This window comes from Patiria miniata, unplaced genomic scaffold, assembly GCF_015706575.1.
Source record: "Patiria miniata isolate m_02_andy unplaced genomic scaffold, ASM1570657v1 HiC_scaffold_18, whole genome shotgun sequence".
Classification (NCBI taxonomy): domain Eukaryota; kingdom Metazoa; phylum Echinodermata; class Asteroidea; order Valvatida; family Asterinidae; genus Patiria; species Patiria miniata.
The window spans coordinates 12562152-12581764 of NW_024037056.1; the positions used below are offsets into that span (position 1 = coordinate 12562152).

Below are 19613 nucleotides of genomic sequence, written 5' to 3' on the forward strand. Positions count from 1 at the left end.
CTTTTACCATTAGCAACATTTCTGATACTTTCATTGATAAAAAAAGTGGAAAATTTGCATGAGTTGGAATGCAAAGTAAGGCATTGTCACGTGTGGGTCACATGATAAATAACCACATATCACAGTCAATAAGAACAAATTTAGACTATTTGTTTTCGAAAGAACAAAGTCTTTTTATTGAACCCCTTGTTATTACCATGATTGTACATTACATGTATATCATGTATTTTACAAAAACCTAATGCTCATATTTACCTGTATATTACTCCATATCCCCAAAACAAGAAATTAACACCTTTTTAAATATTTACATGTAAACTTTCAAATAACTTGAGTGAACAACTACTTGTAAATAACATAGTTTTTGTGGGTAAGACACACCAATGTTCCGACACACCTATGTTCGGACACCCCTATGTTTTGACTGCACATATTCCTATCCCTAACCCTAACCGGGAGTAACACAATCTTATGTGCAGGTCGTCGGAACATAGGGGTGTCGGTACATAGAGCATTCAACGTTTTCGTATACATGCATAGATCTGCAAGAACATCGTAAGTGGTAAAGATAAGCTGTACCTAAACTTGTCTAAATACGGTATAACAAACTTTCTGAGAGTTTTCTGTTTTGAATTTTGTGTATCAATGGACCCTTCCTGTCTGTCAATCAAACCGTGTGCATTGACCAATCAGGTCAAGACTTTCAATCAGGTCACCATGGACAAACCAAGGGTGGGCGGGGCTTATAACCAAATCTGGAATGTTCCATTGGTAGTTCAGGGGACTTTTTTCTATATTCCTGAAACTGAAAAGCCGCACAACAAAAATCAGATCTGTTAAATATTTCAGGATAATTACAACTGTTTTGTCTCTGTAAAAGATACTTGACTTGTTAATGTTCATTTTGGTAATAATGTGTTGAATCTATTCAAAGCAGCCTCATGCATATTCATATATCTATGCTCCCATGATGAATATTAATGACATGACAGTATTTTTTTAGTATGACCAACGCCTGGAACAACCAAATAAATATTTGTTTCAATAAAACATACAATGAATACATTGTCTTTCTGTTCATGTATGACTTTGAAATATGACATTTACAGCTGATGTGACTATTAAATATATGGAGGGTGAAAATATTGATACAAAAACTGCTCTGGCAAAAGATGAAGCACAACCAACAAACAGTTCTAAATTGTATGCACAAAAATGGTAAATAGTAGGTAAAACGTCCAGTGACCAACTGTAATCTGTCTTCTGATGTAGGAGCTGAACTGATTGTAGTGTTTTTCCTAGTCCCAGAAAGGGCGAGCCTACATCACTTTGTGTACCTGACTGGCTGACTGGCTAACTGACTGTCACTTGTGAAATAAACTTGCATAAGTCTCACGTTAGCCCAAATGTTTCACTTTGCTGGTCCCAGAGGGCTGGCCTACAGTTCTCTTTGTACATATCTCACCGACTCACTGTCGCTTGTGAATTAGACTTGTATAAGTCTCCCCCGGCCTAAAATTTTCACTCGACTACCTAGATCCCTAGGACCAAACTGGTCTGGACCAGTTTTACTAGACTTGTCTAGTCTCTTTTGCTTGTAAATTTCTTCTGCTTAACCCAAAGGAACAGTCTTTTTTTTTTTTTCAAATCGATACCAGTTTGTTGACTCGCTCGAGATCGACCATGAGGGTGCTGATGGTTTGTTTCATCTTCAGGGAGTCTGGTGGGACGTAAGGTGAATCCTTGCTGCCAGCTGATTGGTTGAATGCGAGCTCCAGTGCTGAAAATGGAAACATTATACAGTTTGAAAACTGAACAGCTATTTTAGTGTTAATCTGGATGATGAACTCTTAAAACAAACATCAAATGAATATTATACTCCCACACTCTTTTGTCCGTTCCCACTCCCTGTGACCTTTGATCCTTCCCCTTTCTGGTCCCTCCCCTGTTCACACCAGACCCCTTGTGGTTTGCCATCTCCCTTTGTTTCTTTGTTCTCTCATCCACCCTCCCCTGCATCTTTCCACACCTTTCACACCTAATCCTCCTTTTGTGTTTCTTCTTTCAGCCCTGCATGTTTGTGTGCACCCCCTTGTTAATGTATGTGCCTCTGTCATTTCTGTTTTAGCCTCTGAAGAAGAACTTGCTAAGTTCGCAACGTCAGGCCACATTAATTTTAAGATTTATATATTTCAGGTCCACCCAGTCAGTAAGCAGTTTGCAGCAGTCTTACTTTTTTTCATGAATATTATATGGATCAGAGTGGGTAACACTTTAAGGCCAAAAAAAATATATATTTGGTCTCTGGTCAGACCAAAGTTCCGGAATTGACGCGGCCACGCGGGCTTTCGACCATTTGCCTTGGTGCAATTTCCCATTCCTTGGTGCTCTTTGGTAAAAAAAATTGAGGAGGTGCGGAAATAGAGGGCGCTGTTGGAGCTACCGCGGAACATTTTGGAAAAAAAAAGATCGATGCGCGCGCTGACCAGAGACTGACTTATTTATTTTTTTGGCCTAATGTAACTTTTTTTACTTCAACAATTTTAGTAAAGCACAATGAACTAAGTGCTGGAAAAAAAAAAATTCTTGGTTGGACTTCATTTCACGACTTCCGGCTCATTACAGCCGAAGTGAAGTGCTTGCATTGTTTATTATGTACATTATCATTTTTATTTTGCCAGTGGGCTCTCTTGATAAAATAGACCATAATCATGTTGCGGCCATCTTGATTTTGTTTCCCATTCAAATCAGCGTAACCAAAACGAGGCTGGAAGGAAAAATAGTCTGGTTCCGTTTTGCACAAAAAACATTATCATTCAGTACTGTTATCGGATACAGGGAACATGACTGGAATGGCGGCAGCACAATAAAGGTCTACTGCATGTGAATTTGGCCGGATAGTTGATAAAGTGTCCTAAATGGGTCAGCACACAGTCTATGGGGAGTAGTGTGGCTTTGTCTAAACCTAGGGTTTATTTCAGCTTCGGATCCGGGAGAGTTTACAAGTCGCTATTCTGCTGTACCACTAGTCCCTTTTACCATCCCAAACTGCCCTGCCTGTTACTCCCTGAGCCGCCCAAAATTGCCCCAGCAATTTATGATTTTAAGGACTCATTATTCGAGATTCCAGCTTAAAAACGGGTCCAAGTTTCCGCTTCTAAAACATTTAACCCTAACTCACTAGGGGGTGTGCAAAATTATATTGAAATTGGAGGATTCAGGACTGTTAGGGTTAATCCTATTTATCCTTTATGTGATCAAAATTCGAGGTATAATTGGTTTGGACAGTGAAGGCCTCTGAGCGATTCTGGAGCCAGGGAGAGATCCGAAGCTGAATGCAAAGCCCAGATTTGTGAAATTGGTCGTTCATACCTTCAATTTGTTCCTCCACATAGTCCATGCGGCGTTTGAGTTCCTCCTCCACGCACACGATGTGGTTGAAGAGATTCAGCTTGCAGATGCTGGCTGGCACGGTTTGACCACTAGAGGAGATGTCTACCAAAACAGGCACTGCCGCCGGGCTTGGCTGGGGCAGAGGCGGTGTCGTGGTCTGTAGCAAAAGAAAACATAAAATACATGTAAAGTGTTTATAGCGCTCACAATTTGTTGGCACTATCCTTCATAATACTACTCAACACAGAAAAAGGCAAGTGATAGTCCTGTTGCAAGAGACGAAACCAATTTTGGCTGTTTAAGTTGGAAGAAATTTGTGAAAATTGTAAAACCAACTATATAGCAGAAAAAATATGTTTATAACAGTGTAGCATAATGAACTTGCGCGGTAATTTAAAGCACATTCTGAAAATGAAGTGTAAAAAGCGCACGTAAGTGTGCTTTTCGTCTGACGATTTCTTCGAAAATGACAAAACTTCTGTCAGCAGAAAAGTGTGCTAAGTTGGTGAGCACATAAATCTGCTAAGCACAGTAAAGTATAGCAACAACAGGTTACCAGCCAGAATGCTGCGTGACATATATCTCTTGTGGCTGGTTCCCATCCAGTTCCTGCTTACCAACAAAATTTTCTAAGCAGTATATACTGCCAATCAACTCCATGGGCCAATTTCATAGAGCTGCTTAAGCACAAAATTTGCTTAAGCACAAAAACGTCTTGCTTAATAAAATCAGGTTACCGGCCAAATCTCCATGCGATTGTTATGCTAAGTAAACAACAGCTAAATACCAGTCACAAGCAATGTACATCACATGGAGTTTTGGCTGGTAACCTAATTTTACTAAGCAATGTTTTTTCGTGCTTAAGCAAATTTTCTGCTTAAGCAGCTCTATGAAATTTGGCCCATGACATAGGGCTCAGATGTGCGAGATACAAAAGTTATAACTGCGTTGGATAACTTAACTAGTGAAATCCGAGCAACGGAGGGCGCCATTTACGAACCTTAGCAGCCGTCGATGTACTTTCACTTTCTGTCTCGCTGGATGTAGCTGTTTTTTTGGAGTACTTGATGAGAGGTTCGTCATCCGAGGAATTCCCATCAGTTCGTGCCTGCTGCTTGGCAACGCCGTCTGCCTTCCCATGATGCTTTGGTGCGCCCAGTTCCCCTTGTTCACCGGTAACTGAGTCTTTCTTTTCTGTGGTCTGAATCGGAATGCCGCTTTCGTCAATGGTGGGTGCGTTCTTCGCCAAATCGGTCTTATCATTTATCACATTCTTTGCTGTACTGTCCAGTTTGCCATCATGCACCGGTATCCCCGGTTTCCCGCCTTCATTGGTGACCCCACCCTTTGCTCCTTGGGTGGTGGAGGGTTCTGGGTCTGGGACAATGCACGCTGTTGATTTTTCAGCGGGTGCGCTTTCTGCTTGTGATTCCTGTGGTTTTGAACTCATGGGGGCGCTGTTGTCTGGGACGATAGGCACACCGCCACCGACTTCGATATTTTGTTCCGTTTTCGATTTGGTAGCTTGCATTGATAGACTTGTTTCCAGTGGTTTATCAGTATCAACTTCCATTGGGCTTGCTTCAGTGTCAACAGAGTCTGAGCCGAACTTTTGTGGGTCCTGATTTCTGGTTTCCGGGATCGAGGTTTGGATAGAAGCGCCGGGGGAATTTGGTCCGTCCATTGGTTTGTCGCCCTCTTGTGGCTGACCCATCTCGCAAGCGACTCCACCATCTGGCCGGTTACCGACAGCAGAGCTACCACTCTCCACGTTGGCATCACTGGTACCCGTGCCCGCGACTTCCATGACCACTTCCTCCGCGGCAATGCTGTCAATGACGACGTCGCTTCGCATGGACTCTGTGAGGGCGCTTGTGTCGGCCGACGTTAGGTGGATGTCCGATTCCTCCAGGCTGGTCTGGAGCTGCTGGGAGTGGGCGGAGTCATCCAGGGGGGTGCTCTCGTCCTTCAGTCCCCAGTGGTGGGACCACAGCTTCAGGTCGGGGTGGTTGTCACTCCTGAACATAATTGTGCAAATTGTATAGTCTTAATGCCTTTTCACAATTCCTATCAGTAGATTGTCACTTGACTTGAGACGAAGTGATTGTGATAAGCTTATGATTGGCTTGTGATTGGCTTGTGATGACTTGTGTTTGCATGTGACAGACATGTTATTGACTTGTGATTGGCTTGTGATGACTTGTGATTGGCTTGTGATGACTTGTGATTGGCTTGTGATGACTTGTGATTGGCTTGTGATGACTTGTGATTGGCTTATGATGACTTGTGATTGGCTTGTGATGACTTGTGATTGGCTTGTGATGACTTGTGTTTGCATGTGATGGACATGTAATTGACTTCTGATTGGCTTATGATGACTTGTGATTGGCTTGGTATGACTCGTGTTTGCATGTTATAGACATGTAAATTGACTTGTGATTGGCTTGTACTGGTTAGCTTGTGATTGACTTGTGACAACTTACAATGGCATGATGATTTGCGATGCCTCATATTTGACTTTCGGCTACTCATGAGGACTTGACTAAGACTGTGAATTGATGATTCTTCTCAAATTTTGGATAAAAAAAATTCTAGACTTCCGGCTTATTAACTCACAAATTTAACTCAACTAAAAACATTTTAATTCAACACTTTTAATTCAACAAGTGGTGTTCATTCAAAAACAGTTACATTCAAACCATGTAGAATAACTTTATTCAGAATGTGGTAAACCTTTGGAAAACTGAATTTTAACTTACTTGAGAATCTCCAGTTTGCGTTGCAGTCCGTCCAGCGCCTCTGTCACGTTGATCATGTCGGCCATGAGCTGGTGTGTCTTCAGCATGGAGTCGGTCAGGTCGCTGGACTCCTCCTCAGGCTGCGCGGGCTGGGTGAGGGTAGGCAGCCTGCCTGTGCGGAACCACTCCTGGTCGTAGCGGTGTCTGGCGTGCGTCCGCAGATCTGTAAAATGGAAGAAGATGGTTAAAGGGAATATGCAACATTTGCAAACATCGAAAAATAAAACTACCAAGTTTTTACGAAATACCTTACTAGGATGTTGGTAAGTGACAGTCACAAGCATTCTGTAAAATTACGGCACCTGGTGTGAAGTCATTTTCAAGAAAATGGTATTTTTGTATACATTTCCAACGGTGGTCGGCCGACCACCGTTGGAAACACCTAATTATTGTTCAACTACTGCTTCATATTTACCATTTGTTTCAGTTCAAATTGTGTTTGCTATTGGTTACATGTTCATGAATAAGTGCAGGCCATCTAGACAGGTTCCCTTACCGGTACCTTACAATTTTCCGGCATCTATAAATTGATCCATTTCATCTTTAGTGGAGTCAGGGAACCAGACTACTTGAACAGTTTTGTTTTTCTTGGTTTTTTTTAGCATTTTCGGACACAAAACTTCAAACACGTCAGTGTAACAATATTTTGATCTATTATACTAACCCCTCAAATAGTTCATTTCTGAAAATTACAGTGAAAGCCAATGATGTACATTCCCTTTAAAGGTTCCGGTTTTGTAGAGAAAACTACTCGTCAAATTCTATTGAAGAATAAAACCAACATCTCCTCGACAGGAAGATCCCTCGCACATTTCAAGGAAAACAGACTTACTTTCCGGGTAGATGCAAAAGCTGCAGATGTACTGCTTGGGTACGGTGTGCTCGGTCAGCCCCACGCAGCGGCCGTGCTGCCAACCGTAGCACGTCTCGCACTGGATCATGAACCCTTCCTCCTCCTGGTTGCGACAGATGCAGCTGATCATGTCTCGGGGACCCCCATCCTCTGTAGTGGAAGAGTCCACCGCTTCTGGCTTGGCAGCGGGGTCGTCTGAACTTTGGGCCGGGGACTGGGTGACGTTTTTGCCAGCTAAAAAAATAAAATAAAAAATAAAAGAACATTTGTTAACAGATGAAATGTATACAAAATATAATTTTAAAAAAAATACTCTGTTACAAAAATTAGCACTAACCTTCCTTAATCCTCCAAAGTCCTCTGGGTGGTTTTGGAGGATTTTGGAGGATTGAGGCTGAATGCAACATACAATTCTGGAGGATTGTGGAGGATTTAGGGCACAGGGACATTCAGTATCGGTTGATTTTGGAGGATTGAGGCTGAATGCATTTTGCGAGGCAAGGCTGTTTTTGAAGGACTTTAAAGGACTCAGGCAGTGGGTATCCTTTGTTTGAACATGTATGTACCGGTAAGTGCAAAATGGTTAATAAGGCCAAAAAAATATATATTTTCGCCAATTTTGTGTGTGTACGATCACATGGAGGCGTCCGCGTGTAGTCAAGGGTAAAAGGTAGAAATTGATGGTTTCGGGTGTTTTTTCTTCATTTTTCCCATAAACAAATAGAATAGGGTAGGTAGGGAAACCGGAAGCAGAACTATTATTTATTTTGGCCTAATTCTAAGTGGGCAAAACAAAATGCACTGAAAGTGGGTACATCCGGGTATTTACAATCGTTGTAGGATGTTCCAATTACAACTCTATGCGTTTTTGCCAACTTAGGAAATGGCCGCTGCGAGTCCCTGTCTGCGCGTCTACATATAGCGAGTCTGCTCTCTAGCTTTTTAATATAACTGTGGATCAAACCTAGTTTGGGCTCCGTGCGCCGACCAAAGAGGGCGCCTTTTTACCTAGCAACGACGTCCCATGGGCGGGACATTTCGCTGGTTGACGCGCACCGTTCCTTGTGTGTGACGCACATACACCAGGGGATTTGTACTATGTACACGCAGTGGCCGCGCTTTGCGGCAAATGAATTGCAGTCAGGCAAGATGGCGTTGGTCGGTCACCCCCAACTGTACTTCCTCTGCCGGTGAGGGGGTACTTGTGAACGGAGCGGATACTGTTCTTACATGGTTAGCGCAGATTTTTTTGCACAGGCGCTGTAAAGACTGAATAACATTCAAAGAATTCTGTGCATAGCAGGGCTATTGAAATTTTCCCCTTCAAAAAGTGCTGAAAGTTGCTCCACATAGCTTTTAAAGACTGGTTAAGAAAATACGGGTAACCAACCAAAATGTCCTGTGTTAAATACTGCTTATAAAAATGACTGGTACCAGGTCGATCTCAATTATACATGTCAGATTTCTAGCAACAGGATTCAATCAAGCATTAGAGTTCAACTTACTGGTGATGGGTAGATATTTAGCCGTCCATTCCGTCACGTCTTCTGGCTTCTGCGCCGCGGCTGCCGATGCCTCAAACTGTTCCTTCAACTGCCTCTGCTCCAGCCGCCGCTGCTTGGCTCGCTCGGCCGCGCGTCGCCGCTCGCTACGGCTCTGCTCCCGCGAGCGCCGGTCCCGGCCCCGCGCCTTGTGCCGCTTGTGCTTCTTGTGCGGCTTGTTTCGCCGCGCTTTCTTCGGGACCTCCGCCTTCACGGCCGCGACCTCTGTGACCTCTGTCGGAGCTTGTATTTGCCCTTTGACCTCAGTGTTTTTGTTTGTTGTGCCACTCTCCTCCAATTTGGTCTCTGGTTTCTGAGCGGGCGGCGCAACCCCAGGCTCGGTTTTAATTTTCACTTCCGGTGTTGGAGTTGCTGCTTTTGGCGGGGCTTCGGGTTTCTCTACGATGGTAGTTGTGACAACCTCCCACTGAAAAAAAACCAGATTTTGAGGAAAAAACTGAAGAACTGTAACTTTTAACGGGTCTCCCTAAGAGACAAGCTTTTGGAAAATCGATCTAGACGATCTAGAGGGTGATTGTTTATTTGCTTATCATAGAATTAGCTCAGCATTTCTTGGCGTGTGTGGCTGCTCAACCTTGAAGTAATGTACATGCAGTAAACATGGGCATTCTCCTTGGCAAAACTCTAACCCCCTAGGGCCTTTTTGCTAAAAACCATCCTCAATCCTCCAAAATCCTCCAAAATTTTGCACTCATGTTCAAATGAAGGATACCCAGCGCCTCAATCGTTCAAAATCATCAGACAGTCCTGCCTCAAAAAAATGCATTCATCCTCAATCTTCCAAAATCATCCTCATCTTCAAACACCATTCATCTCCAATCCTCCAAAATCCTCAGGGTCAACCACCATTCATCCTCAATCCTCCAAAATCCTCATGTTTCTCAAACACCATTCATCCTTAATCCTCAAAAATCCTCCAAAACCGCCAAGAGAATTTTGGAGGATTGAGGAGGGTTTGGTTAACCCTTCTAGTCTTCTGCACTTCACAAACCTCCAAGTTTTGCAAAACTAATTTTGAGTTAAGAGTTTTTGAAAAGCAATTTTGAGTTTGAGTTCGTACCCACACTTGTGGTGTTAATCTTCTGTGGAGCACGGATAACTTTTCAAATCCCTGCACAATTCGTTTGCGTGGTTAAGCTCAGGGCAAGCAGGCAGATTCGGTCACGCTTCACTGCTCTCCACAGTGCTGTTTTCTGTGGAGTGACTCTCTGTGTGTGACACAGTTACTTGAACACTTCATATCCCTTCACCTGAAACTAACCTGCAGGGTTTTACATAATTCGTTCCGAGTATTGACTTCCCACTTAGGAGGGTTTAAAGTGTTTTGAAAGGTATGGGCTCCGTGTGCCAACCAAAGAGGGCGCCCTTTAACCTAGCAATGACGTCCCATGGGCAGGACATTTAGCTGGTTGACGTGCACCGTTCCTTGAGTGTGATGCACGTACACCAGGGGATTTGTACTATGTACACGCAGTGGTACGGCCGCGCGTAGCGGCAAAATTGCAGTCAGGCAAGATGGCGTCGGTCGGTCACCCCCAACTGTACTTTCTTTGCCAGTGAGGGGGTACTTGTGAACGGAGCGGATAGCAGCTCAAGGATTAACATGTCTAAATTTACCTTGCTTGTACTTGGCTTGTCCTCTTTGCTCACCGACGACCCCGAGACCCTCCGTGACCTCTCTACGACCTTTGCTATGACTTCTGACCCCTGGGTCTTGGGCGCAGGCAACGTTGGCGCCATCGGCGGCGGTGGCGCAGGATCCAGCTTGACAGCCGGCCGCTCGCTCCGGAGAGTCGGCAAAGGCTGTTTGACCTCTGGTTTCTTCAGAAACTGACTGCTCATGGGGATGGTCTTCGGAGGCCGTGCGGTTTCTGCTGGACTCTCCAGCTTCGGCGAGGGTAGGGGGCGCTTGTAGCTAGCGGTCATGATGCTGGGGGCCGATGCGCGCATGGGGCGGCTGGTGATTTTGGCCGGCGACACGTCCAAGCTCTCCGTGCGTCGCATCTTGCTACTGCCGGGTGCCATGGCAGCTACGGCATATAAAAAAGTAACAAACGTAGACAAAAATAAGCTTGGGGTTTAAATCAAGTCCTGGACAAATTAGATGGAGCTGCTTTAAAAAAAAATGTGTTTAGCACAAGCTTCTGATACTTAGTCACAATCAGCAGTGTTGTAGTACATTTCAGTGAGTACAAGTATGAGTACTTTGCCATGAGTATGAGTACGAGTATGACTATTTTGTCATGAGGCAATATTTTTCCCCATAAGTACGAGAGTACATGAGTACCAAAATATTTACTCGAGTACGAGTACCACAACACTGACAATCAGTGTCACATGAAATTTAATACATTGAACTATCGCAACTAAAAAGCATACTTTTAATTCAATTGAACTGCATTTTGGAATATCCATATAAAGAGCATATGAATATCAATAGTGCATTAAACATTCATATTTTCGGATATTCCAAACATTCTGCTATTTTCCACAGGTGTATAATTAAAGTGGGTTATGACATTTTGGAAGGATATTTGAGAAAATGCAAGCAAAGTATACATGGAATGCGGGTCAGAAATGTTTGTTGCAATTTTAAAATATATAAAAAAAATTTAAAAAAATTAAAAATTGAAAAAAGGACATCTTGCAATTATAGGAATTCTACACCCTTATGTTCAATCAAGATAGATAGCACGATAAAAAAACTGGAGAAAATGATCCAAAAGTGAAGAATTTATGCTATGCCATTTTGGTTTTCTTAAAATGTCCGCTTACACGTCGAGAGTCTCTTACGGCTTCGGGTCACAGCGTTCTTTGCGGCAGTCATCGCTGAGGTGCTAGTTGCCGGTTTGTTGATGTGGTAGTACTTGTTGTGGTACTCCAGCAGGCTAGCTTTGCGGAAGGCCTTGCCACAATCTGGGACCTCGCACTTGTACTTGTTGTGGTCCAAGTCGATAACGAGCTCCTTGGGAGCTACAACTGATGGGAGGAATAGAGTAATGTGTGAACGAAATACGCCTGATGAAGTTTTATTTTTATTGACCGGGAATGAGGGCACTAGTGGTCATCTATTGCATTTGTTGTGGTCAAGATATATGACAAGCTCTTTGGGAGCTACTAATGATGGGAGGAATATAGTTATGTGTGAATAATTACTCCTTGTGAAGTCATTATTTATATTAACCGGGAATGAGGGCACTAGTGGTCATCTATTGCATTGTTGTGGTCAAGGTCTATGACAAGCTCTTTGGGAGCTACTAATGATGGGAGGAATATAGTTATGTGTGAAAAATTACGCCTTGTGAAGTCATTATCTATATTGCCCGGAAATGAGGGCACTAGTGGTCATCTATTGTATTTGTTGTGGTCAAGGTCTATGACAAACTCTTAGGGGGCTACCACTGACGGGAAGGAATATAGTAATGTGTGAAAAAATACGCCGTGTGAAGTCATTATTTATATTGACTGGGAATGAGGGCACTAGTGGTCACCTATTGCATTGTTGTGGTCAAGGTCTATTACAAACTCTTTAGGGGTTACCACTGGTAGGAAGGAATATAGTAATGTGTTAAAGTGATTTATATATTGACCAGCTATGAGGGCATTAGTGCTCATCTATGGCATTTGTTGTATGGTCTACGTAGGTCTATTACAAGCTCTTTGGGTTACCACTGGTTGGAAGGAATATAGTTATGTGTGAAAATATATGATTTATATATTGACCAGCTATGAGGGCACTAGTGCCTAACTATGGCATGTTTTGTTGTCCAGGTCTTGCCTAGCTGTTTTGGAGCTACCACTGGTCGGAAGGAATATAGTAATTTCCGAAAACATGTGATTTATATATTGACCAGCTATGAGGGCACTAGTGCTTAACTATGGCATGTTTTGTTGTCCAGGTCTATGCCAAGCTCTTTTGGGATTACCACTAGTTGGAGGGAGTATATTATTCATCTGAGAATATAGTAAAAATCATACTAATGTAGTTACTGTTTCAAAATTTCATGAAATTTCATAAATTAAGTAATATCGCTTGGGTTGGGTACTATTTCTGTTACGATAATGCCTTTGAAAGGATATTACTGTATATCATGCATAGCCATTTTTTTAAAGTATTCTTGACAAAAACCAGGCGAAATGTATAAAAGTGAGCACACATGTGTTTTGGCTTTGGCTAGTTACAGTGCAGCACTAATGGCAACAATCATGGCCATAGCCTCAAACACGCTATGTGGCTATGTGGCTTGCCTATAAAATAGTCAGGTGCCTATCTATAACCGTCATGCAGGCCAATACCTCATGCCTCCGGGTACTTGACGTTGTTGCAAACTATATAAGGCTGTGCGTAACAGTAGGGGACATTTAATGTCTTTTTTTTTTAAAGCTCAAGCTCATTTTTTTGGGCAAATATTTCAATTTAAATACGGCATGCAAAAAACAATTCTTCCCTTGCAACAAAATAAACAAAATAACATTTCATGCAAGCATGCAAAAATAAATCAAGAAATAATTACGCAATGACATCAACTTCCTAATTTTAACTGAAAACTAAAAATATCTCCCCCAAAATCTTCACACTTCTGGTTTTGACACTAAATTCCAGCTACACCTATGACCAATCTAATTAATTTACCACCAAAGATATTTTTACTTTTTGTCGAAATATTCATTTCTATAAATGTGTGTTTATTCCAAGACTACTTGTCATGTGATCAAAAACAGCCAATCAACTTACTGCGTCTGGGGTCTCGGATGAGTCCCGAGGTTTTGTCGAATATCACTGAAAAAAGCAAAACAAAAATGTTCTTTTTCTTTTAAAATGAAGATGAAAATGCTTCTGCGATTCTCTTTGTGTTATTACTTCTTTTGCTCGACGCCAAATTTTAAAAGAATATTTTCACAAAAGTGCAGTGATACTTCTGCATGTTTTGTTGTAATTCTTGAAAATTTCCTGCTTTTGGTTAAATTGCGGCAAGAAGCCTATCGATCCAAATTGTAAAAACTGCACTTGGGTACTCATTCCAAATTGGTCCTCTCCATCCTTATTATAAATAATTAATGGCGTACACCCCGGTACAAAAAAAGAGTGTAAGGTTACTGAATCATGAATTAAAAATTAATACACAAACCAACGAACTTGTTATTTGCAACATTATGAAGCCTTGAAATTGCAAGTAAAAACCACAGCATTGGAAAAAGTGCAGAAACAAAATATGAAAACAAATTTGTCATGAGTACATTTTTGAAAATAAAATATCATGGGATGATTGTCCAAATGATTATAAAAATATCATATTGTGCACAAAAACATGAATGTTAATTAAAAATCCACGCCAAAAATAAATGCATGTTGTAGCCATATTATTAAAGTCAAATTCATTTTAAAACACACTGTATTATATTTTGGATTAGTATAATTTCGAATGTAAATATTTTAAAACCGATAATTTTTTTTCGGTTCATGTAACAGAATCAACAGCAAACAATTCAAAAGTATTCGTAAAAAAAATATAGACAACGACAAAAACTACAGGATACAGTTATCGAAAACGAAAAATGAAACAAAAGTAAATAAAACTCGAGTACTCGCCAGGACGAGTACTCGAGTAGATGAAAAACCACGAGTAGAACAACTAGTAGCATAAACTACTCGAAGGTACTTGAGTAATCGAGTTACCCGCCCAGCGGTATACTTGCCGAGCGTTCATGATAACAAAGCGTGACATTATTATGTCGCAGGTTTATATGGTAGTGGGTGTTAGACGTAAGTGAGACTTTGGGAGTAATGAAGTCGCGAAACTTACATGGTTCACGGTAGCGTTTCTTGTTGCCCATTAAGCCGTGCTCCAGGGCAGACATCAACTCGCTGGCCTCGGACGAGGTAGGGGAGGGGAGAAGGTCTGTCGGTTCCTGGGGGAGGGTGGGGGAGGGGGGTATGGGCTCTGTGGTCATGACATACCCCTGGGCCAACAAAATGTTATTAAGAAATCGCAGTTAGATCACAAGACATAAGGAATGAAAAGTGAAAACAAGAACAGCTTTGTAAGACTTTAGGCTTTGCATGGTGGAGTATCAGTATCGTTTCGGTTTGCGATAACACCATGTGGTAAACTTCTGTCGCTCAGCAGATACTTAGTTCTGATAAGAAGTTGTCCTGCTTATAATCAACTTTCGCTAAGTACTTTTTAGTTCGGATAAGAACAGTCCTGCTTAGTTCTAAGAACTTGTCTTTTAGAACTGGACTGAACTAAAAACTACTTAGCGAAAGTTTATAATAAGCAGGACAAGTTCTTATCAGAACTAAATATCTACTGAGCACCAGTAGTTATTACCGCATGGTGTTACTGTAAACCGAAACGATAAAAACAGCTCTGTAAAAGTTCATCTCGATGACGTTTGATTTTAGTCAATATCTTGTGATTGACTTGAGATAAGTTGATGTAAACTTTGCAAACGTTCAAAAGTTCAAAAGTCTGAGGAACCTTGCTGCACTGAGCATCAACACCAGTGCACAAACGGCCAATTCTGAGACACTGGAAATTAGTGCCATAAAATATCAAACGCCGCAAAGGGCGTAGGTTTGCATTTGGTGACCACAGACTCTGACGCAGTTTGGCCTTGAGACTTTTGACCTGGTAAATCTTGCTACACTGGGCAAGGCTTGTCGTTTTGACAAGTGTGGCATGTTGCAGGGTTTCTAGCAAAACTGTAAGGCAGAAGAGTATTCCAGTAACAAATGCATCAACTTCCTACACGTTTATTACCTTCTGTAGTTTCTGGGGCCGGCCTGAGTCCTGCCGACTGCGCTTGGCCGGCTGTGTTGCTGGCGTCTGGGAGGCTGATGGGTGCCGTCGCTTCTGGGGCTGCTGCACGGGGCTGGCAGGCCTGCTACTCGATGGCGATTCTAAACAAGCATCAAACAAAGAAATTCTTTGAGTTTAACCCTTGCTCTACTACGTCGTACAACAAGTCAGTGTAACAATATTTGCTATAAAATGCTATCTCCCCAAATCATTTCGCAAAAGCAAATGTTGTATATTCCCTTGAAGCGAAAGTCCCATGTTTGCTGCAATGGCTTACTACACGAATGAGCAACAGCACATGAAAAGCTCACTCCTCTGGTAATCAATTCGGGCGATTCACGATGCAGTGCGCCACCAAGAGTTTGCCGTGGAGAGTCCTTATTTTCAAGTTTACGGTCAACAAAACATGGCCCATTTAAATGAGTGTCCGTAGACAACTTTTTGTAGTCCGTAGACAGCTATTTTTGTTTTTAGATTGGGGCATCGCGTTCTGCCGCCTTACAAAAAACACCATATTGATAAAAAGAAAAGAAAAGGCAAACAGGTACTCAAATTATGCACTTATGAAACTACTGACCAGAAAAACAAAAAATTCTGCATGTCCTGCGCTGCGAATTTGTCGACCACCTCCCTAAATACACTAGGAAAAATGAACTCTCCGTGGCAAACTCTTGGTGGCGCACTGCATTGTGAATCGCCCGAATTTATTAGGAGTCCTTGCATCCTCAAATTACGCACTGCAAATTGTTTCCGAAATCTTCATGCAATTCGTAAGAAGTCTTTCAAAATAACAGTCTTCGCACAACTGAACTTTAGCTCGAGAATTTCCAAATTGGAGCTCAATGGACTAAAGCTGATGAATTTAAAGATGCGTCTATGGAATGACCTGATGGTGTGTCCATCGATAATGATATCGATCGATACCTTTGGATAATCGACCTCCCTTAGATTTACCCTCAGCATCCTTGGAGCCTCGTCGCTTCTTGTTCAGCAGGGCACGGAACTGGTGCTCCAAGTTGCTGAAGAATTGCTGAAACAGGAAAACAAAACCAAAATGATTTATTTTAAATACATGTGCTACCAAAATTGAAGCTACCACAATTCAGCATCAGGAACACGTTCTCATTCAGCCGAATGCAGCTACACGATGTCGGGGCACTAAACTGACGAATTATAGCAACCGCGTGCATGTGCATTATATCAATGCTTCAGTGCACTTTGCCAAATTAAAAACGAACTACTAATGAAAATATCCAACGATGCGTCTTTAGACACATCGTTGGAAATTTCCTTCTTTCCTTGTTTTCTTCAACATGACAGCTTGCCAGAGAGAATCATTTCACAGGGAGTGTAGTCCCATTACTATCTTTAAACCAAGTACGCTTTCAACAATAATTTTGTCAGTTACATTTTGGATAGCTGATGGACTGTAGCTTTAATACGAAACCAACATACTAAAACTAAAGAGAAATTTCACCTGTGATTTGAGTGAGTCGGGCATGTCTCGTACGTTGATTCCCATCACAATCTTCTCAATCCCGTCATAGAACAGCACCCGATACGAGCCGTTGGTCTTGATTCCCAGGATCTTGGCTGGGTAGTAGCGGCAGTCCGACCAACGGGCCAAAACTTCATCGCCAACTTTGTAACCCTATGGGATTATGTGAAGCAGACATCTCAATAACAATCTCTAGAAAAGTTGTGGAGACATTTTCCCCAAAAGATTCATCTTGTCTTAGGGAAACTCTATTTAGCTCAGTTTACATGAATGTAAACGGACTTTTATGACATCAACAATTAGAGTTTTATTGTCATGTTTGCCATTAGCCTAACAAATTCACTTTGCACTGAAATTTGCATGAGGAACTAACAGGGTCTTTACTTCCGGCAAATCTTGCGGGATAACTTTATCATGGCCCCAACCTGCCTGAGCAGTTCTGGTTACTCAATAGACGCCTCAGATGTTGTTGCCTGCGATAATTTTGAGATGATTCTGAAGACCTTACCCCTAGTGCTTTGACTTCTTTAGCCGTCTCCCGGCGGGCGGAGACCCGGGCCATCGGTCGCAGCCTGTCGCTGTCAAACTCCAGCCACTCGTCAAAGCGGGAATTCCAGCCAGCAAAGTGGATCAAGACGGTGCTATCTGTCTCGTCTACGCTCACGATCCTCGCAAGGTACCTGTTAGAGGTCGCAGGTTGTTAAAATCTGCCGCAGGCTTACGTATTTTAGATCGAATTTTCAAGACCTCAGAGTAACTACTTCGTAATAACTACATCAAACTGTACAAATTTTAAGTGCTCTTACCATTTTTTGGAATAGTCCATGGCCTCCAGTTTGATCCCAGGCTGCAGGACGATCCCATGCTTGGAGATGCGGTACTTCTTGCCCAGGACATTCTGGCTTTCGTCGCTCTTGGATCTTTCACGCAGCCTGGCGGCACTTTTCAATCTTGAAAACTCTCGGGTCTTCTCTGGGTATGTGTTGCTTGGGGAGCCTATCTCCTGCTTTTTGTCAGCTACACTTGTTGGAACGCCTGTTCTATGTGTTCTGTGGATGGTACGCGTACGTGTGTGATCTCTTGAAGGAACTGTTGATGAGCTCATCCGTTTGTCTGAGGCTTCACGTCTTGATCTGGTGTCAGAAGTGGGATTGGATTCCCGGCTCTTGGCCTTCTCTACCTCATCTGTGAGGACTTCTTTGCTGCTTTGATCTTGCAACGTTGACCTAGACTTGTTCAGGTTTCCTGGGATCTCCTCTTCTGTGGATTCCTTGGTGGCCATCTCGATGTCGATGATGGTTGATGAGGAGTCAGAGCTGAAATTGTCAACATCCCTGGAGTTATCACCTTCATCGTCGGACGTGTCTTCCTCGATTTTCTGATTATCTCTGGCTGGTTTCTGGCTGCTGGTCAGATCTAGAGAAGCATTTGGTCGGCCGCCTGGAATCTTTTCCGAACTGGAGCTTGAACTTGGACCTGTTTCATTCTTTTCAGGAACCATCACATTCAATCCTTTATCTGTCAAACCGGTGATTCTTTCACTGTCTTTAGGGCGCTGCTGCTGGGTCTCACTCGGAGGTCTTTGAGAAGCACTATCAACTGGCTTCAAGGTAATTCCTGGTCTCTTGATTAGTGTCTTCCGACGAGGAACTTCGATATTCAATTTTCCCAGACTTGCTTTAAAAGCATCCTCGAAAGACTTTAGTTTCTGCGTCTTGGCAATTTGCTTCGTTTCAAGTTCAGCAATCGTTTCTTTGGCCTGAACCACAGTTGGTTCTTTCTGAACAGTCTTTACATCGCTTTCTGTTTTAGCAACAACAACTTGTTGATCATCGGGACTCTTCAAAGTTTCCCCCAAACTCGACTCAGGAACCTTCTCTGGAAACTCTGTTGTTTTGCTTTCAGGAACGTGAGTTGTTTTACGTTCAGCAATCTTTTCTGAAGCCTGAGCCACAGTTGGTGCTTCCTGAATAGTCAGTACATCACTATCTGGTTTAGCAACATCTTGCTGATCACCTGGATTCTTCAAAGTTTCTCCCGAACTCGACTCAGGAACCTTCTCTGAAAACTCTGTTGTTTTGCTTTCTGGTATGTGATCCTTTTCAACCTCGGTTTTTTTAGCTTCGGATGCCACACTCTGTTCAGTTTTTCCACTCGCTAGTTTCTTGTCCGATGCATCTGCTTGTAACTCTTCGACAGGACTGCACACTTGTTTCTCAATTTGTCGATCAGTTGGGGATCCGGACTCCGAGCGTTTCTCCACTGAACCCGATCCAAAGTTCTCATCAACAGCAACTTCTTGAGTAGGACAACTCCTGTCAGCCTCTTCAAGCTTTTCTTCAAGTTCTTGAGGTTCTTGGCTTGGTGGTCTGACGTCTTGGACTTCGTCATCAGAGTCTCCTTCCACATCGATCTCCTCGGATGTCTTCTCCGATGTTGCAGTCTTTTCATCATCCTCGTCTTTTGGAGATTGTCTCAGCATCCCGCTAGCTCCCAATACCCCTGATTCTTCCTCCATTTTCCTTGTTACTTCTGCGTCCCCCTCGTTCAGTTATCACATTCCACTGATAAAGGAAAGATTAGAATAGGATATATGTAAGTGACAATTTAAGTCATTAGTCCAGCCGGTAGCCACAGGCAAATCTCATTTTTTTTTCTGGTGGTGTTCACAAGTCATTAGGGGACAGTCAATCAGGACTCATTCAT

The 19613-nt window shown here is 42.6% G+C and overlaps 1 protein-coding gene across 3 annotated transcripts; it reads right to left on the reverse strand.

Annotated features, from left to right (window-relative positions):
• Window positions 1-139: 139 nt before the first annotated feature.
• Window positions 140-19468, reverse strand: LOC119724650. 3 transcript variants are annotated; one of them, XM_038195798.1, is made up of 15 exons: window positions 17714-19468; window positions 17416-17587; window positions 16887-17060; window positions 16364-16439; window positions 15371-15510; window positions 14411-14567; window positions 13342-13386; window positions 11382-11585; window positions 10224-10636; window positions 8550-9012; window positions 7024-7278; window positions 6153-6354; window positions 4394-5411; window positions 3373-3550; window positions 140-1780 (listed from the first exon to the last, which is right to left on the reverse strand). In XM_038195798.1, exons 1-15 carry the CDS (start codon window positions 19423-19425, stop codon window positions 1644-1646), a joined length of 5346 nt encoding a protein of 1781 aa, XP_038051726.1. In that variant the 5' UTR covers window positions 19426-19468; the 3' UTR covers window positions 140-1643. The 3 variants fall into 3 exon arrangements, with proteins under 3 accessions (XP_038051726.1, XP_038051725.1, XP_038051727.1); XM_038195797.1 differs by having other exon boundaries at window positions 16334-16439; XM_038195799.1 differs by lacking the exon at window positions 13342-13386 and having other exon boundaries at window positions 16334-16439.
• Window positions 19469-19613: the final 145 nt, after the last annotated feature.

Bases quoted from the DNA above. Each gene is read 5' to 3' on its own strand.
- LOC119724650 (XM_038195797.1), bottom strand. From the start codon at position 19,425: ATGGAGGAAGAATCAGGGGTATTGGGAGCTAGCGGGATGCTGAGACAA. The intron at 5,412-6,152 runs GTAAGTTAAAAT...AATTATGTTCAG, and splicing joins CGCAAACTGGAGATTCTCAA to GAGTGACAACCACCCCGACC. The intron at 1,781-3,372 runs GTATGAACGACC...TTCCATTTTCAG, and splicing joins TGTGGAGGAACAAATTGAAG to CACTGGAGCTCGCATTCAAC.